The sequence below is a fragment of the Mustela nivalis genome (genome assembly GCF_964662115.1).
Source record: "Mustela nivalis genome assembly, chromosome: 8".
Classification (NCBI taxonomy): domain Eukaryota; kingdom Metazoa; phylum Chordata; class Mammalia; order Carnivora; family Mustelidae; genus Mustela; species Mustela nivalis.
In genome coordinates, this window is record NC_139027.1 from 36,572,708 (window position 1) to 36,591,650 (window position 18,943).

General features: G+C 46.2%; 2 protein-coding genes and 1 pseudogene across 5 annotated transcripts in view; all 3 read left to right on the forward strand.

Annotated features, from left to right (window-relative positions):
- The window catches only part of TTL (tubulin tyrosine ligase), a 30,355-nt gene extending 22,489 nt beyond the window's left edge, over positions 1–7,866 (forward strand). Inside the window, exons 6-7 of one of the 3 annotated variants that reach the window (XR_014315617.1) lie at positions 1,736–1,955; positions 4,315–7,866. Coding sequence is in view for 2 of the 3 variants with exons in the window: in XM_082745553.1 (XP_082601679.1) it covers positions 1,736–1,879; positions 4,315–4,429 (259 nt within the window). In the remaining variant the exon portion in view is untranslated. Of the gene's footprint in view, positions 1–992; positions 1,243–1,735; positions 1,956–4,314 lie in introns of those variants that run through there. The other 2 variants (XM_082745553.1, XM_082745554.1) reach the window with 2 other exon arrangements.
- Positions 7,867–12,221: 4,355 nt separating this feature from the next.
- POLR1B (RNA polymerase I subunit B) overlaps positions 12,222–18,943 on the forward strand; it is a 30,791-nt gene continuing 24,069 nt past the window's right edge. Inside the window, exons 1-3 of the mRNA XM_082743415.1 lie at positions 12,222–12,520; positions 17,142–17,309; positions 17,555–17,701. Of these exons, the coding sequence (XP_082599541.1) occupies positions 12,308–12,520; positions 17,142–17,309; positions 17,555–17,701 (528 nt within the window). The 5' untranslated portion in view covers positions 12,222–12,307. The remainder of the gene's footprint in view (positions 12,521–17,141; positions 17,310–17,554; positions 17,702–18,943) is intronic.
- On the forward strand, positions 14,338–14,939 carry LOC309870864 (NADH dehydrogenase [ubiquinone] 1 beta subcomplex subunit 8, mitochondrial pseudogene; annotated as a pseudogene). Its single transcript has one exon. The product of its transcript is annotated as an NADH dehydrogenase [ubiquinone] 1 beta subcomplex subunit 8, mitochondrial pseudogene (transcript).

Genomic DNA, 18,943 nt, shown 5'->3' on the forward strand with positions numbered 1-18,943 from the left:
GAATTACTGTAGTAAAGGTTAGCAAACTCTGTTCTATGGGCCAAATCCAACCTAAAACTTGTTTTCAAATAGGCCATGAGCTAAAAAGTTTCTACATTTTTAATATGTTTTTTTAGAAATTAAAGAATATGTAACAGAGACCATATGTAGTCTTCAAAACCTAAAATAGTTATTGTCTGGTTCTTTATAGAAAAAGTTTGCCAGGGGCGCCTGGGTGGCTCAGTGGGTTAAGCCGCTGCCTTCGGCTCAGGTCATGAACTCAGGGTCCTGGGATGGAGTCCTGCATCGGGCTCTCTGCTCAGCAGGGAGCCTGCTTCTCTCTCTCTCTCTCTCTGCCTGCCTTTCCGTCTACTTGTGATCTCTCTCTGTCAAATAAATAAATAAAATCTTTAAAAAAATAAAAAAAGAAAGAAAAGAAAAAGTTTGCCAACTCCTGACTTTTATAGATCTTGTTTCTATTGTCTGTTTTTTTTTTTTTTTCCTTTTGGTCCTGTTTCTTAATATGCCTGAAAATAATTTTTTAGTGTTATTCATTTATTATAGTTTACTAAATCCAATAGTTGTTTTTAAGGTGTAACATGCATATGGTAAAGTCCACAAATTGTTAAGTGTACAGTGTAGTGAACTTTTAATTAGGCACACACTCAGCTAATCATCCATGAATGAGGATATAAAACCTTTATAGCACCCCCAATACTCCCTTGGACTCCCTCAAAATATATACTTCATGCCACAGATATCCACTCTTCTGACTTTTATCATCATCCATTCCTTTTGTTTACTCTATGTTTTATGTAAATGGAATTATACTGTATTTCCTGTTTCATGTTCAACTTTCTTTCACAATTGTAGGCATGGGTTTCATCTATATTGTTGCATATAGCAGTGATTTACCTTTTATACTGCTGTGTAATATTTCATGGTGTGAGTATCACGTGGTTCATCCCTTCTATAGTTGATGGGCATCTTGGTCTTTATCTTTTACATTGTAGATCTCTAATCTACCTGAATTCTTATATGTCAAGTTTCACGTTTTTTCTACGGGGTATCCCGTTGACCCAGGACCATTTGTGCGTAAGACTGGCCTTTCCCCACTGCATTTTGGTGAGCTTTTGTTATAAATCAGGTGGCCATTTGTGTTAGGGATCTCCATTCTCTTCTGTTGGTCTATTATCTGTCATGTCATTAGCATCTTATCACAATGACCGAGGCCTCTTCCTTCACGTATTCTTACATCAAGTCTGGCAGAATAACTAGAGTCCTGTTTCTTCAGGGATTGTAGGTGCTTAGAATTCTGATACCAGATAAATCAAGTATGCTGAATAAAGATTTCCTATTTTAGGCAAAAATTTATTGGATATTTATTACCCCCACCCATTGTCCTGTATAGTTCAGAGAGTGTTGCTACTTTGATGCTATACATGTCCCTAACAACTCTCATGATTTTTCTTCCCCCCATCCCCCCCAGCTAGCCTCCCCCTCCCTTCCCACTCCTGCTGGAAAAAGATGTACTGTCTAAAGTCTCTGATGATGAAAAAAAATTATTTAAAGTGAATTATTAATCTTGAGCTTCTAGCATATTAAAAAAAGTAAAATAAAATAAGTAAAAGAGAGAATTAAATCCAAGTGGATATTTTATCATCACTTTTGATACAAAATCATCCAAGCACATCTTCGGTGTTCCTTCTCCCTCAACCAACCCATTCTCAGTGAGCTCTCCCCCTTTGCCCCGCAGAAGCTGCCTCATGAGCGTGGAGCCTGCCATAAGCACCAGGCACCTCCCTTACCAGAGCTTTCAGCTCTTTGGCTTCGACTTCATGGTGGATGAGGACCTGAAGGTGTGGCTCATTGAGGTCAACGGCGCCCCGGCTTGTGCTCAGTAAGCCTGAACACCACTGTGTTTTAATAAATGGGAAGTTGGTTCCACAGTTGGAATAGCCAGTCTTGGCAAGGTGGTGAGTCTCTTCACCTGTGTCCAAGCGGAAGCTGTTTTAACTGCTCTGAGGGAGGATGGCCTCTGGCAGGACCCTGGCCAGCAGGGGGCTCTGCTGAGTCAGTACGTCTCAATTCTCCCGTGTGTTAAGCAGGAGTCTGTGCTTAGGTGGGTGGTAGTTGCTGTGAGAGTTTCAAACAAAGCTAGTAACTGTCAGAGGAGACCCTCTTGTGTGACCAGTTCAGGGAATGGGGTCCTGTGAGTTGGCAGGGCGGGGCGGGGGATGCTGATAACCAAGAAATTGAGGGGGTTCTCCAGGCAGGAAGTACTTTGAGAAGGCACTGTAGACGCAGTGGAGCTAGAATGGGGATGTAAGAGAAGAGGGTTGCATGTACCATGGAGCAGAGGGGAGAGCTTTCAGAAGGGAGACATGGCATCCAGTGGGACCACACCCCGTGCCTGGCTCTGTGGGGGATGCACAGATGAGCAGAACCTGCCTGCGAAAGTCACGGAGGCCTTAGAACTTAGGGGCAGCTGGACATGATCCTCGAAGGCTGCTGGTTCTTCTGAAGATTTACTTTCATCAGGCCAGGACACTTTATGGTTCCCCACGTCTGCATCTTAGAGGAACTGAGGTGATCGTCCACACGTTCAGGAGAAAGTTCTGGACTACAAGGGGCATCGTTGATACACAAGCCACTCTTTCATTAGGAGCCAGGCCTTCGCCGCTTGCTCAGTGGCTGTGACATGGCATGTGTGATTCATCTCGTTCGGCAGTCCCTTCAGCTAACCCCAACCTCCCAGGCCCCAGTATGGGGGTCCCAATCATGAGCTGAGACACAGGCCCTGTCCTTGGAAAGACTGGGCATGACAAAGGACCAGACAAATACAGATTACAAACTGGGACATGCTTTATCCTTGATCAAGGATGTTAAAGTAGTATCATTGAGCAGAGGGCTGCTGTTGAGAGGTGGTGCTTGGCACTGAGTCGGAAGGAGAGGTGAGCAGGACTGCTGGAAAACAGCGGCATGCCTCTGTTCCCCTTTCCTTCCAATAAAGGTTCAGTCATCCCATGTGTCCTGTGCCCTCCTCACCCCGCTTCCTGTCCCATGTCCCTTTGCCTTCCTCATTCAGTGTCAGCCCCCCCCCCCACCTGCTTCGGGGTATGGTTCCCATCATCGTGTGCATAAGCAGCAGATTTCCTCAGCAGTTATAAAGAGCCCTCCCTCGAGGCCATGTCCTGCTCTGGCGACTCCTCCCTGCTCCTGTGTAGCCAGACTTCTGGAACGCAGTGTCTGCTCTTTCTCTGTCCTCATCCGTGCTGTGGTCCATCCTGGGCTGGATGTCATCCCCTCCACCCCAGAGAAATGTTCTTTGAAGGTCCCCAGCTAAGTCCATATTGCCAAGTCCAGCGGCCCCTTTCCATGTGGACATCCTGGACCTCCCAGCAGCGTCTGAGGGAGCTGCTGACACCATGCTGAGATACTCTTCTGTTGTGGCTTCAGACACACTCTGTAGTGGGAAGCTTTGGCTGAGGAGATGTGGGCGGGATTGGCCTCTTGCTCCTCATCAGTGGACCCCAGTCAGTACCTCAGCCCTGGGTGTCTGTCTTCTCTCTCCACTATGCTTTCCCTGAACGTGATCTTATTCAACTTCATAATTTTAAAGCCACCAGATTACATCACAGCCCAGAGTTCCAGAGCTGGTCCGCTCAGCCTCCAGCCTTGACAGTCCTCTGCTCTCCACCCCCACTGTCCTAGCTCTCCCACAGGCCCTCTTCCATCACTGTGGACGCTTTTGCAGAGAGCCTTCCAACGGGGATCTCCTCTTCTGCTCTTGCCCCAATAAAATCCACTCTCAGTGCGCACCGTTCCTTCTCCCCCTCACAAACACACTCTTTCTCTCCTCCTCTCTTTTTTCTTCCCCGCTCCTTTCTTTCTCTCTGGGTCTATCTGTCCTTTCCCTCCTCTTTTCTACCCCGTCATCCTCTGTCTGACCTCACTCGTTTCCTAGGTGTCACCTATTTGTCACCCCTGGGGAGTCTCTCCGAGGGTCTCCTCAGCCACACTGAGAAGGTGCTTTCCCTCCAAGTATACCCACCACAGGCAGGCAAGATGGCTCTTAGACTCTATGGAGATTGCCCATCTTCCCTGCCAGTGAGAGCAGGAGTTACTGGTCTCTTCACCCGAGATCTTCCCGAAGTACTTGGTAAGGGGCTGCTTGATGCTCGTGCAGCATGTGTATGTACCATGGAAACCAGTTTTAGGAACTTGGTCATGAGATGGAACACTTAGGGCAGGTCCCAGTGAAAAAATATCTATTGACTTTCCACTTGCACTTTGATGACCGTCTACAATGATATTTTTTAAAACACATTTCAGGAAGCTTTATGCAGAACTGTGCCAGGGCATCGTGGACATAGCCATTTCCAGTGTCTTCCCACCCCCGGACGTGGAGCCGCAGCACGTCCAGCCAGCGGCGTTCATCAAGCTGTGACCGAGGGAGGCGCTCAGAGCTGCCTCAGAAGAAGCATGAGCTCCTGCTCCAGGGGAAGGTGGACTGTCAGGGTGGCTCACTACCAAGCCAGGACTGGAGAAAGAGAGGCAACCGGCAAAGCCGCGACAGAAGGGAGAACACCAGAAGAAAAGGCAGCTTCCCCAAAGAGCGGTGGCTCAGGGGTTCCCAGGTGGCACTCTCAGCGCTGCTGTTGAGATGTGAGAATGGAAGCCAGTTGCTCAGAGGCGGGGAGCCAAATGCTCTTCTAAGGGGAAAAGACAGGGATTTGATTATTTTATGTTCTCATCCTTTAAAAAAAATCCAGTTTTTATCCTAAGGCAGCATTGTGAGCAGCGCCTCTCCTCCCTGGGGGTTGAGACTGTTGGACCTTTCGTTGGTGTCTTTCCACCTGCTGCAGCCTTAGTGCCTTAGCTCCATGCCCAGCTGCAACCCTTCTGTCTGGGACACGGATTGGATATTATAGCGTCTGGGAGGTTGCCAGTGTGTCCCCTGCCCATCTCTCTCCACAGCACCTGCCCGTGGAAGTCTGGACAAGCATGCACCAACAGCGCTCGGGTTCGTGCTGGGTGCCACCTCACAGCGAGCGAAGGGGGCTTTCCTCGTCATGTTCCTGACGGCATTTGGTCAGTCACCTGTCAGGGCCAGTGTGGGCTAGGCACCAAAACAGCAAGTGCTGCTCTCGATCTGCTCTGTGCATGTTTTAGAAACCAAGCAGCAAGTTTGCCACAAACCCATAAGCATCAAATAAGCATGAGAGAGAAAACAAAACAAAACAAAATACGATGTCTTGCTTTACTTAGTAGTTGGGTGTGGTAGGTTTTGGAAATATGATGATCCTCACTTATCTTTGTTTTAACCAGAATTCTCCATGCACTTTTGCAAAGTTCCCTTTGGCTCACTTTTTTTGTTGTTGTTTTAACTTCTGTAAAAACCCCTCTAGAGGGTAGAAGTAGAGTTACACACATAAATACACACACACACACACACACACACACACCCTACCAAGTGACACTGCCCTAGACACAGGTAACTCTCCCCCATTTTCTTGCCCTTAAAGCACCTTCTGCAGGAGCTAGAAGGGCTCGTTTGGTTCCAGGGAAGATTCTCTGCCTGCTTGTGCCTCTGCATGCCAGGCGAGGGTCTAAATGAGTGTTTGTCTGGCCTGAATGGGGGAATCTCCTAAAATGGGAAAGACGTGGTTTCAGAGCTCTACACAGCATCTTGTAAGTCACTAAATGTGTCCTGTTAGGTATAGTTTCCACTCACTGGATCAAATATTCTGTAGACTTTTCAGGAGGCTACATCACTAGCAGTGGGAAGAACAAGATGCTACTTGTGTTCCAACGTGAGCTGAATGAGCAGGTCCTTCTTAGAATGTACTGGGAACCACAGCAGGCCTCCTGTCCAGTACGTGCTGTGTTCTTCCTTTGTGTATATGTGTGCCCCATTATTCTTTCTGTGTGGTACCAGACAACAGTTATACCGTCAGGGAGACTTTCCTAAAAAGGGAAAAGAGCAATGCCTCCTGAAACACGATGAGATGTGGGAGCTCACGGTGAAGAAAGGATAAGGAGTATTTCGTAGCAGTGGCTGTAGGACGTGGTAGCATTATGTCGGGGTGAAGGAGAAAGGCCAACTGGTTTGGCTCTTCTGCAAATTGGAATTACAAAATACTCTGGTTACCCAGAATACAGACAATAGGGTTTGCATCCAGAGTGAAATTAAACAGTCAGCAGGGAAAGTCAGTCTTGGAAGGCCAGCACTATTCGATGAGTGTTTGGGGACTTTGAGCAGATCATGACAAGGTGCACACCCTTCTAGAAAGTGTGAGCTTGGGAAGTCTCTGTGGACTGGTGACAGGGGAAGCATGGAGGCTTTTGTTGTGTTATCATACGTGAGTATAGGTCTGTAATGATCTTTTGGACCTAAATTAAAGGGACATTTGAGAGTTTCCTAACTCTCACAGTGACAGAGCTAAGAATTTAGATGGTGCAAGTCCATGGATCTTGACATAATTACTAAGAAACCTCAATCACTGGCATATATGTGAGGGACGTAAAACTTTAAAAAGAAAACTATGCTTCATTCCTCACAATGTTTCAAATAAATATCTATTTCATGCATTAGTTTTTGATCGGGTGGGATCAGTTTTGGTCGGGTTGGCTCAGAATTGTTCCATACCCTTCCATGATACCTTTGGCACAGATGGTAATGCCTCGCCCCTCAGGCTTCCTACATGCAGAGTGCGTATGTGTTGCCAGTTGCTAGGGGAGGAGTGTTCTTTATTTGGAGATGTTAATTCCAATCTTCGCACTGTCATTTGACTGCACAGTGTGAGATGAACCCATTAACTTCTCTGTGCCTTAGTTTCTTATCTCATGGAAGGGATTGTTGCCTGACCTGGAGACTACCTCAGGGACTTCTAGTGAGGACAGGTGAGGTTAGGAAGACTCAAGAACCTGTGGTACCAAGGTTCTCAGTGCTGACTATATGCTGGAATCACTTGGGGAGCTTTTTTAGAATGTTGGTTTCTACACCCTGCCTTTCTCTCCCACCTCTGACCAATGAAATCAGAACCTGAGGCATCAGTATGCTTTGAGATGCCTTGAACCACTGCTTAAGAAGGAAGGACAAACACACTGCTACCTTAGAATAATAAAATAAGACCTAGGACTTTTTGAAAAAGTTCCTTTAGGAAGGACAGGCATTTCTTGAGGAATGACCATGTTGGTCAACGCGTCGACCTACGTATTCATGATATAAGCAACTGCTGTCTAAGCATGTTCTCGTTTTGCTTCTTGTCCAGCATTTGTAAACTCAAACATGCTTTCATTTCCTTAAACAGTTTGTGAAGCCTTGACAACAAATGTAAACAGCCAGGAATTCATACATCTGCTAAGTATGTGTTAAGGGTATTCGTTACTGAGAGAAAAGCCCCTTCCCTCATTAACTCCTGTGGTAATCATAAACTCGATTTTACCCAGAACATTGAAGTGCCTCAGTGTCTGTATGATTCAGTGCAGCAGGTGCTGGCATGCTTACCTGCGCACTCGCCCTTTCACTAGCACCTCAGGATAATTATCCCAGACTCGGGATATCTGGTAGTGTCAGAAATGTATGGGATCCACAGGATTTGCAAACAGCAGCAAAGCTAGAGTGTGTTTTTGTTGACAGCCACGGTTGTGTCAAGCAGGTGTGGATCCAGCCCTGTTGTGGGGGTGGGGGACTCTGCTGGGGAAGACAAGGGGCCAGAGTAAGTCCCCTGCGGCATGTGGGTGCTGTGGAGAAAATTCAGTGATACACTTGTCTCTGATCCTAGATGCAGAATCTGTACCTAAGAGTAAATGACTTCTGAAATAAGGTGATTTTATGAATGTTTAAAATGCCCAGAGCATTAAAGTAATATTTCAAGCGTCTTTGTGCCCTTTGATTCTATCATCTCATCATGGTGGTTGATTGTCCTAGGATATCACTGGTTATATGAATCCACAGTTCTTTTGTTCACGTAGGCAGACTTTTTCCAGAAAGGGTCAGAGTCGTAAATATTCTAGGCTTTGCAAACCAAACAGGTTCTTTATTGCATATTCTTCTTCTTTTTTAACCAACTCTTAAAAACAAACAAACAAACTTGGTTGACAGGTGGTACAAACACAGGCCAGATGTGGCCATTGCTTGCTGACACAGCATGTTACCCAATACATAAGCCAAGAGACTGTCCTTTGAAACTGTAATGTGCTCCTCCAAGGTGAAGCATTGAAATAATTTCTGCTGCCAAAATCCAGTCCATCTCTTCCCTACCTTGTGTGTTGTCTGAATCATGCTACAGATGGTCAAGTGAGACCCATGGTTGTGAGAAAGCATTATGTGTGCTTCAGACATGGGAGGAGGTAGAGGGGCTTCATAAAATGATTCTACAATCAGCGGGAAGACCGTGAAGTTCTAAGAGTTCACTAAGGCCACGTATAGGAATATCTGTAAGTGGGCACCGCCTCAGGCATTTAGTGTCATTTATATAAATTGTAGTTAACTTGTAACTTCCTGTGGGATGAGACTGGATGCTTTGGGCTTCTTTCCTATGTATGGCCTCTTTCACTCCATAAACATCTGGCACAAAGATTTGTGGCCTTCCACAAATGGAAACCCTGCCTTAAGCACTCCAGACCCGTCTCTGATTTGACAGGATACACACCTACCAGACTCGGTGTAGATTGCATGGGCAGGGTGCAGGGACAAGCAGACAGGAACCCAAGCAGGAAACTACTTAGGATCCTGAGAGTGGACAGGTTCAAAGCCTTTGGAGGACCTCTCTTCATGAGCTGGTCCTGCTTGCTGTCTGGAGCTGCCCCTTCTCCTTAAAGAACCTGAAGTTACCTATGGCCCCAGAGGTTCAGTGATAATTTAAAGATGTCTCCCCCAAAACATCCCTAAGGGCAAAGGGAAATGAGCTCCTGTCCCAGGGAATCCTTTGCATAGGTTGATTGCTGCAAGCCACGATTCCTTTTCAAAATTCACATGAAAGGACATCAGTAAGAACAGCAGGGAAAAACCTCTGAAAATCCTCTCTCCTTGAAAGGGATGGGAACACTGGCATAAACTGTCTAAATTAACCAAAGGCTTGCAACAATCCAGAAACATTTATTAAAGAAAAACCATTCTACCTTGATAATAATAGCAAGTTTTGGAATGTTTTAATTCACTCTACTTTCATTCCCCTTTCCTTAGCTCCGTAGTAGCCTTGAAAATGAAAAGCCCCACGATCATGGTAAAACCCTGGAGTCTAGCAACAATTGGAGGATACAGAGGCGTTGAAGCTCCTCCAAAAAGCCCCATTCCCAGTGAATTGTCATTTGACCTGTCTGGCTGTTCATGTAGGTCCTCATCTCAGGGCTTGTCTCAGCACTTCTCAAAGTGGGCCTGGTGTGAACAACCTTTTCCCTACGTGAGTTTGTTAAAAATAATCAGCAGTTGTTTATCAGCTTCCTGGGATGGCTGTAAAATTTGGACGGAACAACAAGCTGACCAAAAAAACTCAGGGAAAGATGGGGAATGAGATAGCCATCAGAAGTTTTAAAAAGTTTCTAAAGAACAAAGAAGGCCACACACATGTATAGGGCTGTGTGCAGGCCTGGGGAGACCTGAATTCCTGCAGCTTTTTTTTTTTTTTTTTTTTCTTTTTAAGTAGGAGCCCAGGACAGGGCTTGAACTCACAACCCTGAGATCAAGGCCTGAACTAAGAACAAGAGTCAGATACTTAATAGACTGAGCCACCCCAGCACCCTGAATTCCCTTACTTTTTACCTCTATATGACCAGGAGGATCTACACAAGCCTCTCTGGCATGCCCAAGGCGCATGCGCAGACACACACACACACCCTTGGCAAAGACAGGGAGACTTAATGGTCCAAGTGTTTAAGGAAATCTGTTCAGTCATTAGTTGACCACTAAGCTAAGAGCAGAGACTTCAGTGGCCACACACATCAAAGAATATAAACTTTACAGAATTATTTCAGGATAGTCTAATCAATGACAACAATAAACCTTGGAGAGGATAGAGTATCTGGTTTCCAAAGTTGCCCCAACATAGTATTATATTTTTCCAGTTTTCAGCATAAATTATGGGACATGCAAAGAAAAAAGAAAGTATGGCCCTTGGAGGGAAAAGGCAATCAGAAGAAACCATCCCTGAGGAAGCCCAGGCATTGGTCTTATTGCACAAAAACTTTAATTCAGCTATTTAAATGTTTAAAGAACTAAAAGAATGATCAGAACAGTGTCACCAGAGAGAATATCATTAAAGAGATATAAATTGTTTATATAATTTATATATCTATGTCTATAAAAATAGAACCAAGTAAGAATTTTGGCTTTTAAAAGTATAGTAATGCAAATGAAAAATTCAGTAGAGGGCGTGTAGGTGGCTCAGTTAAGAGTCTGCCTTTGGCTCAGGTCATGATCCCAGAGTCCTGGGATTGAGCCCTGCAAGTTGTTGGGCTCTGTGCTTAGCCTAGAGCCTGCTTCTCCCTCTGCCACTCCCCCTACTTGTGCCATCTCTCTCCCTCTCTTTCTGTCAAAAAAGTAAAATATTTTGGCGGGGTGCCTGGGTGGCTCAGTGGGTTAAAGCCTCTGCCTTCGGCTTGGGTCATGATCACAGGGTCCTGGGATCAAGCTCTGCATCAGGCTCTCTGCTCAGCAGGGAGCCTGCTTCTTCTTCTCTCTGCCTGCCTCTCTGCCTTCTTGTGGTCTCTGTCAAATAAATTTTCAAAATCTTTTTAAAAAAAGGATTATAGGGGAATCCTATGAACAATTTTATGCCAACAAATTAGATAACCTGCCCCAAAAGGGCACATTCCTAGAACGACACGAAATTGATGAACCTGACTCAAGAAGATACAGAAAATCTGAACAGACATAAAAAGTGGATTGAAGTAAAGACCAAAAAATCTTTTCATAGGGAAAAGCCCAGCATCTAATAGCTTCACTGCTAAATTCTACCAAATGTTAAAAATGTAATGTAGCCAGACAATGCATTTTTCTTCAGCCATGAAAGAAAAGAAGTACTGAAACTTGCTGTAGCATGGATGAACCTTGAACGCAGTGGAGAGATAGTGAGGATGATCCGTTCAGAACGTGTGCTCTGAAGAGGATTTTTGGTAGTTGAAGAGGGACAAGGAATCAGTGAGTTGTTTTTGTATTGTTCTGTTTAACAGATTTTCCAGCAAATTTGTAAGCTGATGGAAATGGTTGTTCCAACAATAACCCCCTCATTCTCTTGCCTTCAAAGAGTTCCTGACTTGGGGGGTGGAGGACGAAGGAAGAATTTTCCTTCGAAGGAGCAGAGACGTGATAAAACAGGAGGAGGAAGAATTTAGGGTGCAGGCGCGCCCATCTCGTTAGGTTTAACGGTGTCAGCATTGAATAGAAACAGAAGATAACTTGTAAAAGTGATACAGGGGTAAGAACTACCAGCTGACTTAGGTAGACTAAGACTGACAGAAGGAATGGATTCCCAAGGGGCAGGAGGGCACTTTTAGGAGTGGTGGATTAATTCATTACCTTAATTATGGTGATGGCTCCACCGGTATATACATGGGTCAAAAGCTATCCACGTGCACACTCTAAACGTGCGGTTTACTTCAAGCCAATTATGCCACAATACAGAATACAACTGTTAAATACACACCCAAAGGATGAAGTTGAAAAACATGTGCCGACATTCCTTGATAAACCCATATCCTGGGGGGAGAAGCGATTCATAGGACTCGCACAAACTCCAAGGATCTTAAGGCTGGAAGTCTCCTCCTCCTGAAGCCTCAGGAATCCGGTCTAGATGGAAGGGGAGGGGGCAGGCTAGCGAAGACAGACCACTTCTTCACCATCGCAGGGCAGCTTTCACGACTTCCCAGCTGGGTGGTGACAGCAGTCGGTCTGGTTCCCAACTTCTGCTTTTTTCCACAAGTCAGGGTCAGCATCAGGCATCAGCTTCGGAAAGTGATCATGGTTAACAGGCGGGGAAGGAATCTCCGAAGACCACTCTCCTCCGGGCCTAATTCACTGCGCGAATGAGCGCTAAACAGATCACTCGACGAACCGGGCGCAGAGCTGGCGTGAAGCGGACCTCGGCCATCCGTCGGCGGAGCGGGGACTAGGTGGGACCGCCGCGCTCCGGCTCCGTATAGTTCCAGCCCGGCCCATTCACTCTGTGGTGTAGGTTTCAGGTCGACCCTGTAAAATCGAAGGACCAAAGTCCGGCGGAACCGGAGGAACTACATTTCCCAGCAGGCCGTGGGCGCCGGCGTGCCTGCCCTTCTTCCCGGCGCGTGCAGAGCGGTCTCTGGCTGTGGGTGTGCTGAGGGACGCATGGATCCTGGCGGACGCATGGATCCTGACGGACGCATGGAACCAGCCGGCCGGTGGCAGAATCTGCCCAGCGGGCCTAGCCTAAAGCACTTAACTGACCCGTCTTATGGGATCCCGCGGGAGCAGCAAAAGCCAGCGTTGCAGGAACTGACGCGGGCGCATGTGGAGTCCTTCAACTACGCTGTGCGCGAGGGGCTCAGCCACGCGGTGCAGGTGAGCCCGGTGTCCTCCCCGGCTCCTGTCCGCTCTGCGTTGCCTGGCGCCGCTTGCCCCTGTGCGTCCCGCGACGGGGCGAAGCTCGAGGCGGGCAGAGGATTGGGGCCCCGCGGGCCTGGAGGAGGGAGGCGGGTGGCAGGGTGCGTGTGTGGCTCCGGGGGAGTGGGAGATCCGGGTAGGCGGGGAGAGGGAAGGGGAGTGGAGCCTGCGTGGAGTGGGGCACCGGCCTCGGGTAGGGGTCCTGGATCGATGGCTTGGAGGTCCCGATATAATCCCAAGTAGTTGTACCCCTCGATCGCGCCACACCCCGCGCGGGGCCTGGCATTTGTAGTCGACTTGACTAGGGGAATACTAGATGTGTTTGTCACTGCTGGATTTCTCTGTGACTGGAACCCGCAGTGTTTTGTGGGACAGGTCCAGCGTGCGGTGACAACCATGCACAACGCACGCGCTTTCATATCACTGGGAGTTTTCACTTCTCCGAGAAACTTCCCTGAAAAGGTTCTGAGCCCATTCACCCAAAGACCGTACTGTAGGAGGTCGTCCTTCCACGGTTTTCTTCGCTCACAGCTTTAAAGGGAGAAACTGCTGGACACCTGTTCTGAATTAGGTGGGTGTTGAGGAAGATACAGATGAGGCATAGAAGCGAGATGGGGTAGCCGTAATATTTGCTCAGCGTTAAGTGATTGATCTAAAGGATAAGGTAGGAGAATTCAAGTGAAGGTGGTGGTGGGAGGTCGAGTCTCCTTTAGTCAGCACAGCCACTGTCTCCAGGTGCTAGGCTCTGAGGGTCAGGAGGAGGCAGTCCTGTGTGAGACACAGTTCTTGCTTTTGAGGCCTTGGTATCACGATTTGCGAGTGGAGTGGAGGAGAGGGACACATGGAAGCAGTCAGTGCCTGTACTCTGGAGAGCTGCTCTGCCAAGCACTATGGTAGGGTATTTGGGGAGCACATAGGAGGCAAGGCTAATCCAGGTGCTTGAGACAAGGCAGGGTCAGGTGAATTGAAGGGGGGAGGAGAGTGCCCTCCCTCCAGGGGAAGCGGAAGAGCACAAATCAAGGGACACTACCGTGTGGGTTTATTGGGTAGGATTTGTGTCCTGAGAAGTAGGGGTAGTAGATCTGCGTCCTGAGAAGTAGGGGTAGTAGATTTGCCAGTTTCTGATACTTGAACTCTCCAAATAATGCAAGAGCATTGAAGTTTCTTTGAAGATTAATTAATACTCCTTTACCTTTTGGCAACAGATAAGGCTGATGAAAAATATTTGTGTCGTATCTCTGAGAAAAACCATATCCAATTAAAGGTTAATGAGCATTGGGGTTTATTGAAAAAGCGGAAAAAAGAGCCCGGGATTCAGATGATCAAGGAAGACTTGCTCTAAAATAAAAATGCACGTATACACAAGACTTTTTAGGAGGAGTCATAGATAGACTGGCGGGTCTCAAACTTTTTGGTCCCAGAACAATCTCCTGCTCAAAAACTCTTGAGGGAGGGGCACCTGGGTGCCCCTGTTTCCTCCACTTTCTGCCTGCTTCTCTGCCTGCTTGTGATCTCCGTCTGTCAAATAATAAAATAAATAAATAAATAAATAAATGAATAAAAATCTTTGAAATAAAAAAAAAAATTCTTGAGGGAGCGTAAAGAGCTTTTATCAGTATTTACTCTATTAGAAATTGAGGTTGAGAAATTTTTACAACACTAATTCATTTAAAAGATAAACCAATTAGATACTAACATTTTTATTAAAAATATTTTGGGGAAGGATGAAGGTGGTGGTTGCCAGGGTGTAGGTCCTGGAAGTCTGATGGCTGCAAAGGGCAGCTGGGACCATGGTGCTGTTGGGTACACAGACAGCCTCCCACATTACCAAGGACTTGCTCTTGGGGCTGTATCCCAGGAACCCTATCCCAAGACCCCAGAAGAACCGGCCACTGCTGCCAAAGAAGTATAATACGGGGGTGGAAGACTACCAGCCATACGCAGATGACAGACAACATGGGGTGCAGCGACTACCAGAAGCTCCCTGACCACTCTTGGCAGGAGAGGGATCCATGGTATGACTGGGACCGCCCAGGCCTGAGGTTGAACTGGGATGAACAGATGTACTGGAACCTTGACATGTCCATCGGGAGCCTTGTGGACACATCTCCTTTGCCTGTTTCCTGAAATCTCATGTGTAAGCACCTCTTGGGCTTTGTGGCCTTCATGGTATTCATGTTTCGGGGTGGGGAAACTTATGCCACCTACCAGCCCATGGGGCCAAAGCGGTGTCCTTATAATAATCTGTACCTGGAATGAGGCAGTGATCCCACTGAAGAGCCCAAGCTGGTGGTTCTTTATGAGATCTGAGGAGACTCCATCAGCTTTGTTCCCCCTAAGCGACTCCCCTATTTCTAGAGATTTAACTTTAATGAAATCCCTGATAAAACTTAGTGCTATGGTTTAAAAAACATTTTTTTCTGGGGCGCCTGGGTGGCTCAGTGGGTTAAGCCGCTGCCTTCGGCTCAGGTCATGATCTCAGGGTCCTGGGATCGAGTCCCGCATCAGGCTCTCTGCTCAGCAGGGAGCCTGCTTCCTCCTCTCTCTCTCTCTCTCTGCCTGCCTCTCTGCCTACTTGTGATCTCTCTCTGTCAAATAAATAAATAAAATCTTTAAAAAAAAATTTTTTTTTTCTAAAGCAGAAAAAATTAAAGGTAAATGATATTTTTGCATATTTTTAAAATGTCTGGCTTATTAGAAGACAGTGGATTCCCATTTCTGCTTCTGTATTCAATGTCTTGCAATATGTTGTTTTAATTAAAAGTACATGTAGAAAATGTAACCTGCCCAGATAATGATGCTGCACCGTAGCTGGTACCGTGAGACTAGGAGAAAATGTTGTTGCAGAAAACACAGTAAAGTAAGTGACTAACAGAGTCCAGGGAAGAATAACCTTTGTCATATTTTTGTTTGTTTAGAGTTTTGCCCAATTTGGGGATGGGGGGGATGGATTCCAAATTAATACATCACAGTCATCTTTTCAGAATACAGTCGATTCTCATTTTTCAGGAATTTGTATTTATTAATTGCCTACTCACTAAAATTTATTTGTAACCCCCAAGTCAATATTCACCATGTGCAGGGGCACCTGAGTGACCCAGTTTAGGTTAAGCCTCTGCCTTTGGCTCAGGTCATAATCTCAGGGTCCTGGGATGAAGCCCCACTTTGGGCTCTCTGCTCAGCAGGGAGCCTGCTTCCCCCCTCTCTGCCTACTTGGGATCTCTCTTTGTAAAATAAATAAATAAACTCTTAAAATATTCACCACATGCAGAGTGGTGAAAAATTTGAATTGCCCAACGGCCATCATCCCAACTGAGGTCCAAGAAGGTGATGCTCCACTTTCTTGTTTCAAGCTCTTGTACTATAAATAAGTATCCTTCTCGAAGTCTGTCCAGTTTTTCTCATTCTGGTGCTTTTTATTAGTGATTTCACTGTTTAAGATGGTCCTCAAGCACTGTGCTATCTAGTGTTCCAAGTGCAGAAAGGCTGTGACGTATCCCTTAGAAAATCTGTGTTAGATAACCTTTGTTCAGTCATGAGTTAGTGCTGTTGGATGTGGGTTCAGTGTTCATGAATCAACATATATATTGAATAAAGTATCCTTAAAACAAGGTTATGTATTGATCAGTTGACGAAATGTGGTCGGGGACCCACAGGAACCTAATTTTGTCTTTCCCCTCAGAACGGTGGTTCAGTATTCACTAATCCAGTGTTTGTTTCAACTTTATAGACCAGAGCTATCTCAAGTAATGAGATCGTATTGAGATATAGATAGTGCAGCTATGGCTTGAAAAAGTGAATCTTCTCCCTTTTAAAAATTAATGCTTAATTTTAATCCTTAAACAGGACAGATTAAAATTTTGTTTTAGAATAAAATACTAAATTCTAAAGCAATGCCAGCTTTAGATAAAATTGTAAAATTTAGAAAAGGTCAACTGAACTGACATGAGGAGGAGAATCTTTATTTTCTTGGCCCCACTTTCGGCATTCTTGTTCTAACGCTAAGGCTTAGGGGTTCATAATTGGTTGTAGGGGAGCTCAGTGATGCCCTTTCCTCAGAAGAGCAGAGCTTCCCCCAGGGAGCAGTGCAAAGAAGCAGCTGTTGTGGCAGAGGAAGAACCACGGCCCCCACCTGAGGCTCTGGCTTCAGAACGAGGCCACCATGGAATGAAATGTACAGAAAGAAGGGCATTAGAGTGTCTGGTCCTAAATCAGCAGGTGTTTCCATATCCTTGCCTGTTAGGCGCAGTCCCATTTGTATGGCTACATACTTAGCAGACACCAAGTATAACAGAGAAGGCAGACACTTGGTTCAGAGAACAGCTTTGTTCTGTACATAACTGTCCCTCGAGCCTGCTACGAATGTGACTTGTAGACCGTCATGATCTGAAGTAGTACATCCTCGTTTTAGGGACTTGGGGTGTGAGTACAGTGGATGTAGCTTTAACCCTCTTCCTAGATAGGTCACCTGCAGCATGGTAGGCATCAGTGCGTGTAGAATGTGTGGGGTTTGGAAGAACCCTAGAGAAAGAGGGTCTTGGAGAAATGCAAGCAGTTAATAGTATGGATTGTATTTCAGGCTATCCCTCCTTTTGAATTCGCTTTCAAAGATGAGCGCATCTCCCTTACTATTGTGGACGCTGTCATCAGCCCGCCCATGGTTCCGAAAGGCAACATCTGCAAAGAGCTCAACATTTATCCAGCCGAATGCCGGGGCCGGAGGAGCACCTACCGGGGCAAGCTGACGGTCAGTACAAGTGACAGCATGCGACCCTCACATGGTGCGTCTGTGAGACTACAGCTGACGCCTCATAAAGCGTATACCAGAATTCTGCTTTCTTAGCATGGTCGTCCAAGAGATTCCATCTTCTAAATTGAAAGCATATGCTCATTTACTTTCCGGCCTTCCTCCTTACTCTCTTAAAATACTTGTTCTTGTAGATGCACACAGTTTCTTTTTCTTAAGTATTTTTTTCTCTCCTTTTCCTTTAGGCTGATATCAGCTGGGCAGTGAATGGAATCTCAAGAGGAATCATTAAACAGTTTCTTGGCTACGTTCCCATCATGGTGAAGTCTAAGCTTTGCAACTTACACGGCCTTCCTCCCAAAGCCCTCATTGAGCACCATGAGGAAGCAGAGGTAACTGCGGGTGCCCGGTATGCTGCAGGGCCGGGCGATGCTAGAGAAAGCCCGAGGTGGGGGCGAGAAGATCCGACACTCATCAGTGGGAATCAGGTTTTCCTTCTCTGCTTCCGTTTCTGGTTAGGTTAAACGGGGCTGGCTCCCTTGTGTGCATCTTGTGCTGGGCTCAGAATGAGGCTCAGAGACAGTGTATGAGAAGTGGCCATACAGTTAGAGAACGTTATTATTGTGGGGGAAGAATTGACAGGCTTTTCCCGAATTTTCCAGAGGATACACATTTAGAGATGTTCTGTTTTACCAGCAGTAAGACTGTGTGAGCATATTAAACGCTTCCCCTACCTTCCCTTTGGCGTCTCTGTCAGCCACGGTAGGTGGCTTTGCAGTATTGAGTTGGAGTGATCAGGAGCACAGACTCTGCCTGGAGTGGGGAGACTGTAACATGTAACGTGCTGGGATGAGCGTGATGGTGTCAGATCTGGGTTTGACATACAGATGCTCCACTTAACCACTTATGTGGGTTTGGGCACATTCCATCTTCCTGAGCCTCCATTCCCTCTGCTGGGCATAACAACTGTGCCTCTTGTTATTACGAGGATTAAATGGGATGGTAACATAGAACTCCTAGCATGCTTACACCTGCTTCAGAGTGGGGCTGCCACTATAGTAGTATTTGTTTTTTTTGTTTGTTTGTTTGTTTGTTTTACAGAAATGAGATACTAGAACTGTGAAAAAATAGTTTCCTCTTTAGCTAATCTGAATTTCTGGTTTCCAGAGGGTTTTGTTTTTTTAAGATTTCATTTATTTACTTAACAGACAGAGATCACAAGTAGGCAGAGAGGCAGGCAGAGAGAGAGGAGGAAGCAGGCTCCCTGCTGAGCAGAGAGCCCCACTCAGGGCTCCATCCCAGGACCCTGGGATCATGACCTGAGCTGAAGGCAGAGGCTTAACTGAGCCACCCAGGTGCCCCATCCAGAGTTTTTGTACAAAGTTTTTTTTTTAAACTTATTTGGGAAACCTTATTTGCCTGGAAGCAAATGGCTATTGTTTTCATCTCTTTACAGTAAGGTTTTTTTGTTTTTGTTTTGTTTTTTAAATATCATATGAAGACAAATCATTTTAGGGGACAAAAGGGCAAGTTAGGTCGAGCCTGTCCAGTGGAAGAAAGTACCCTGATTTTCTTCCGTACTTTTCTCCCAGGTCCCCAGAACCTTTTTTTTTTTTTTTTAAAGATTGTATTTG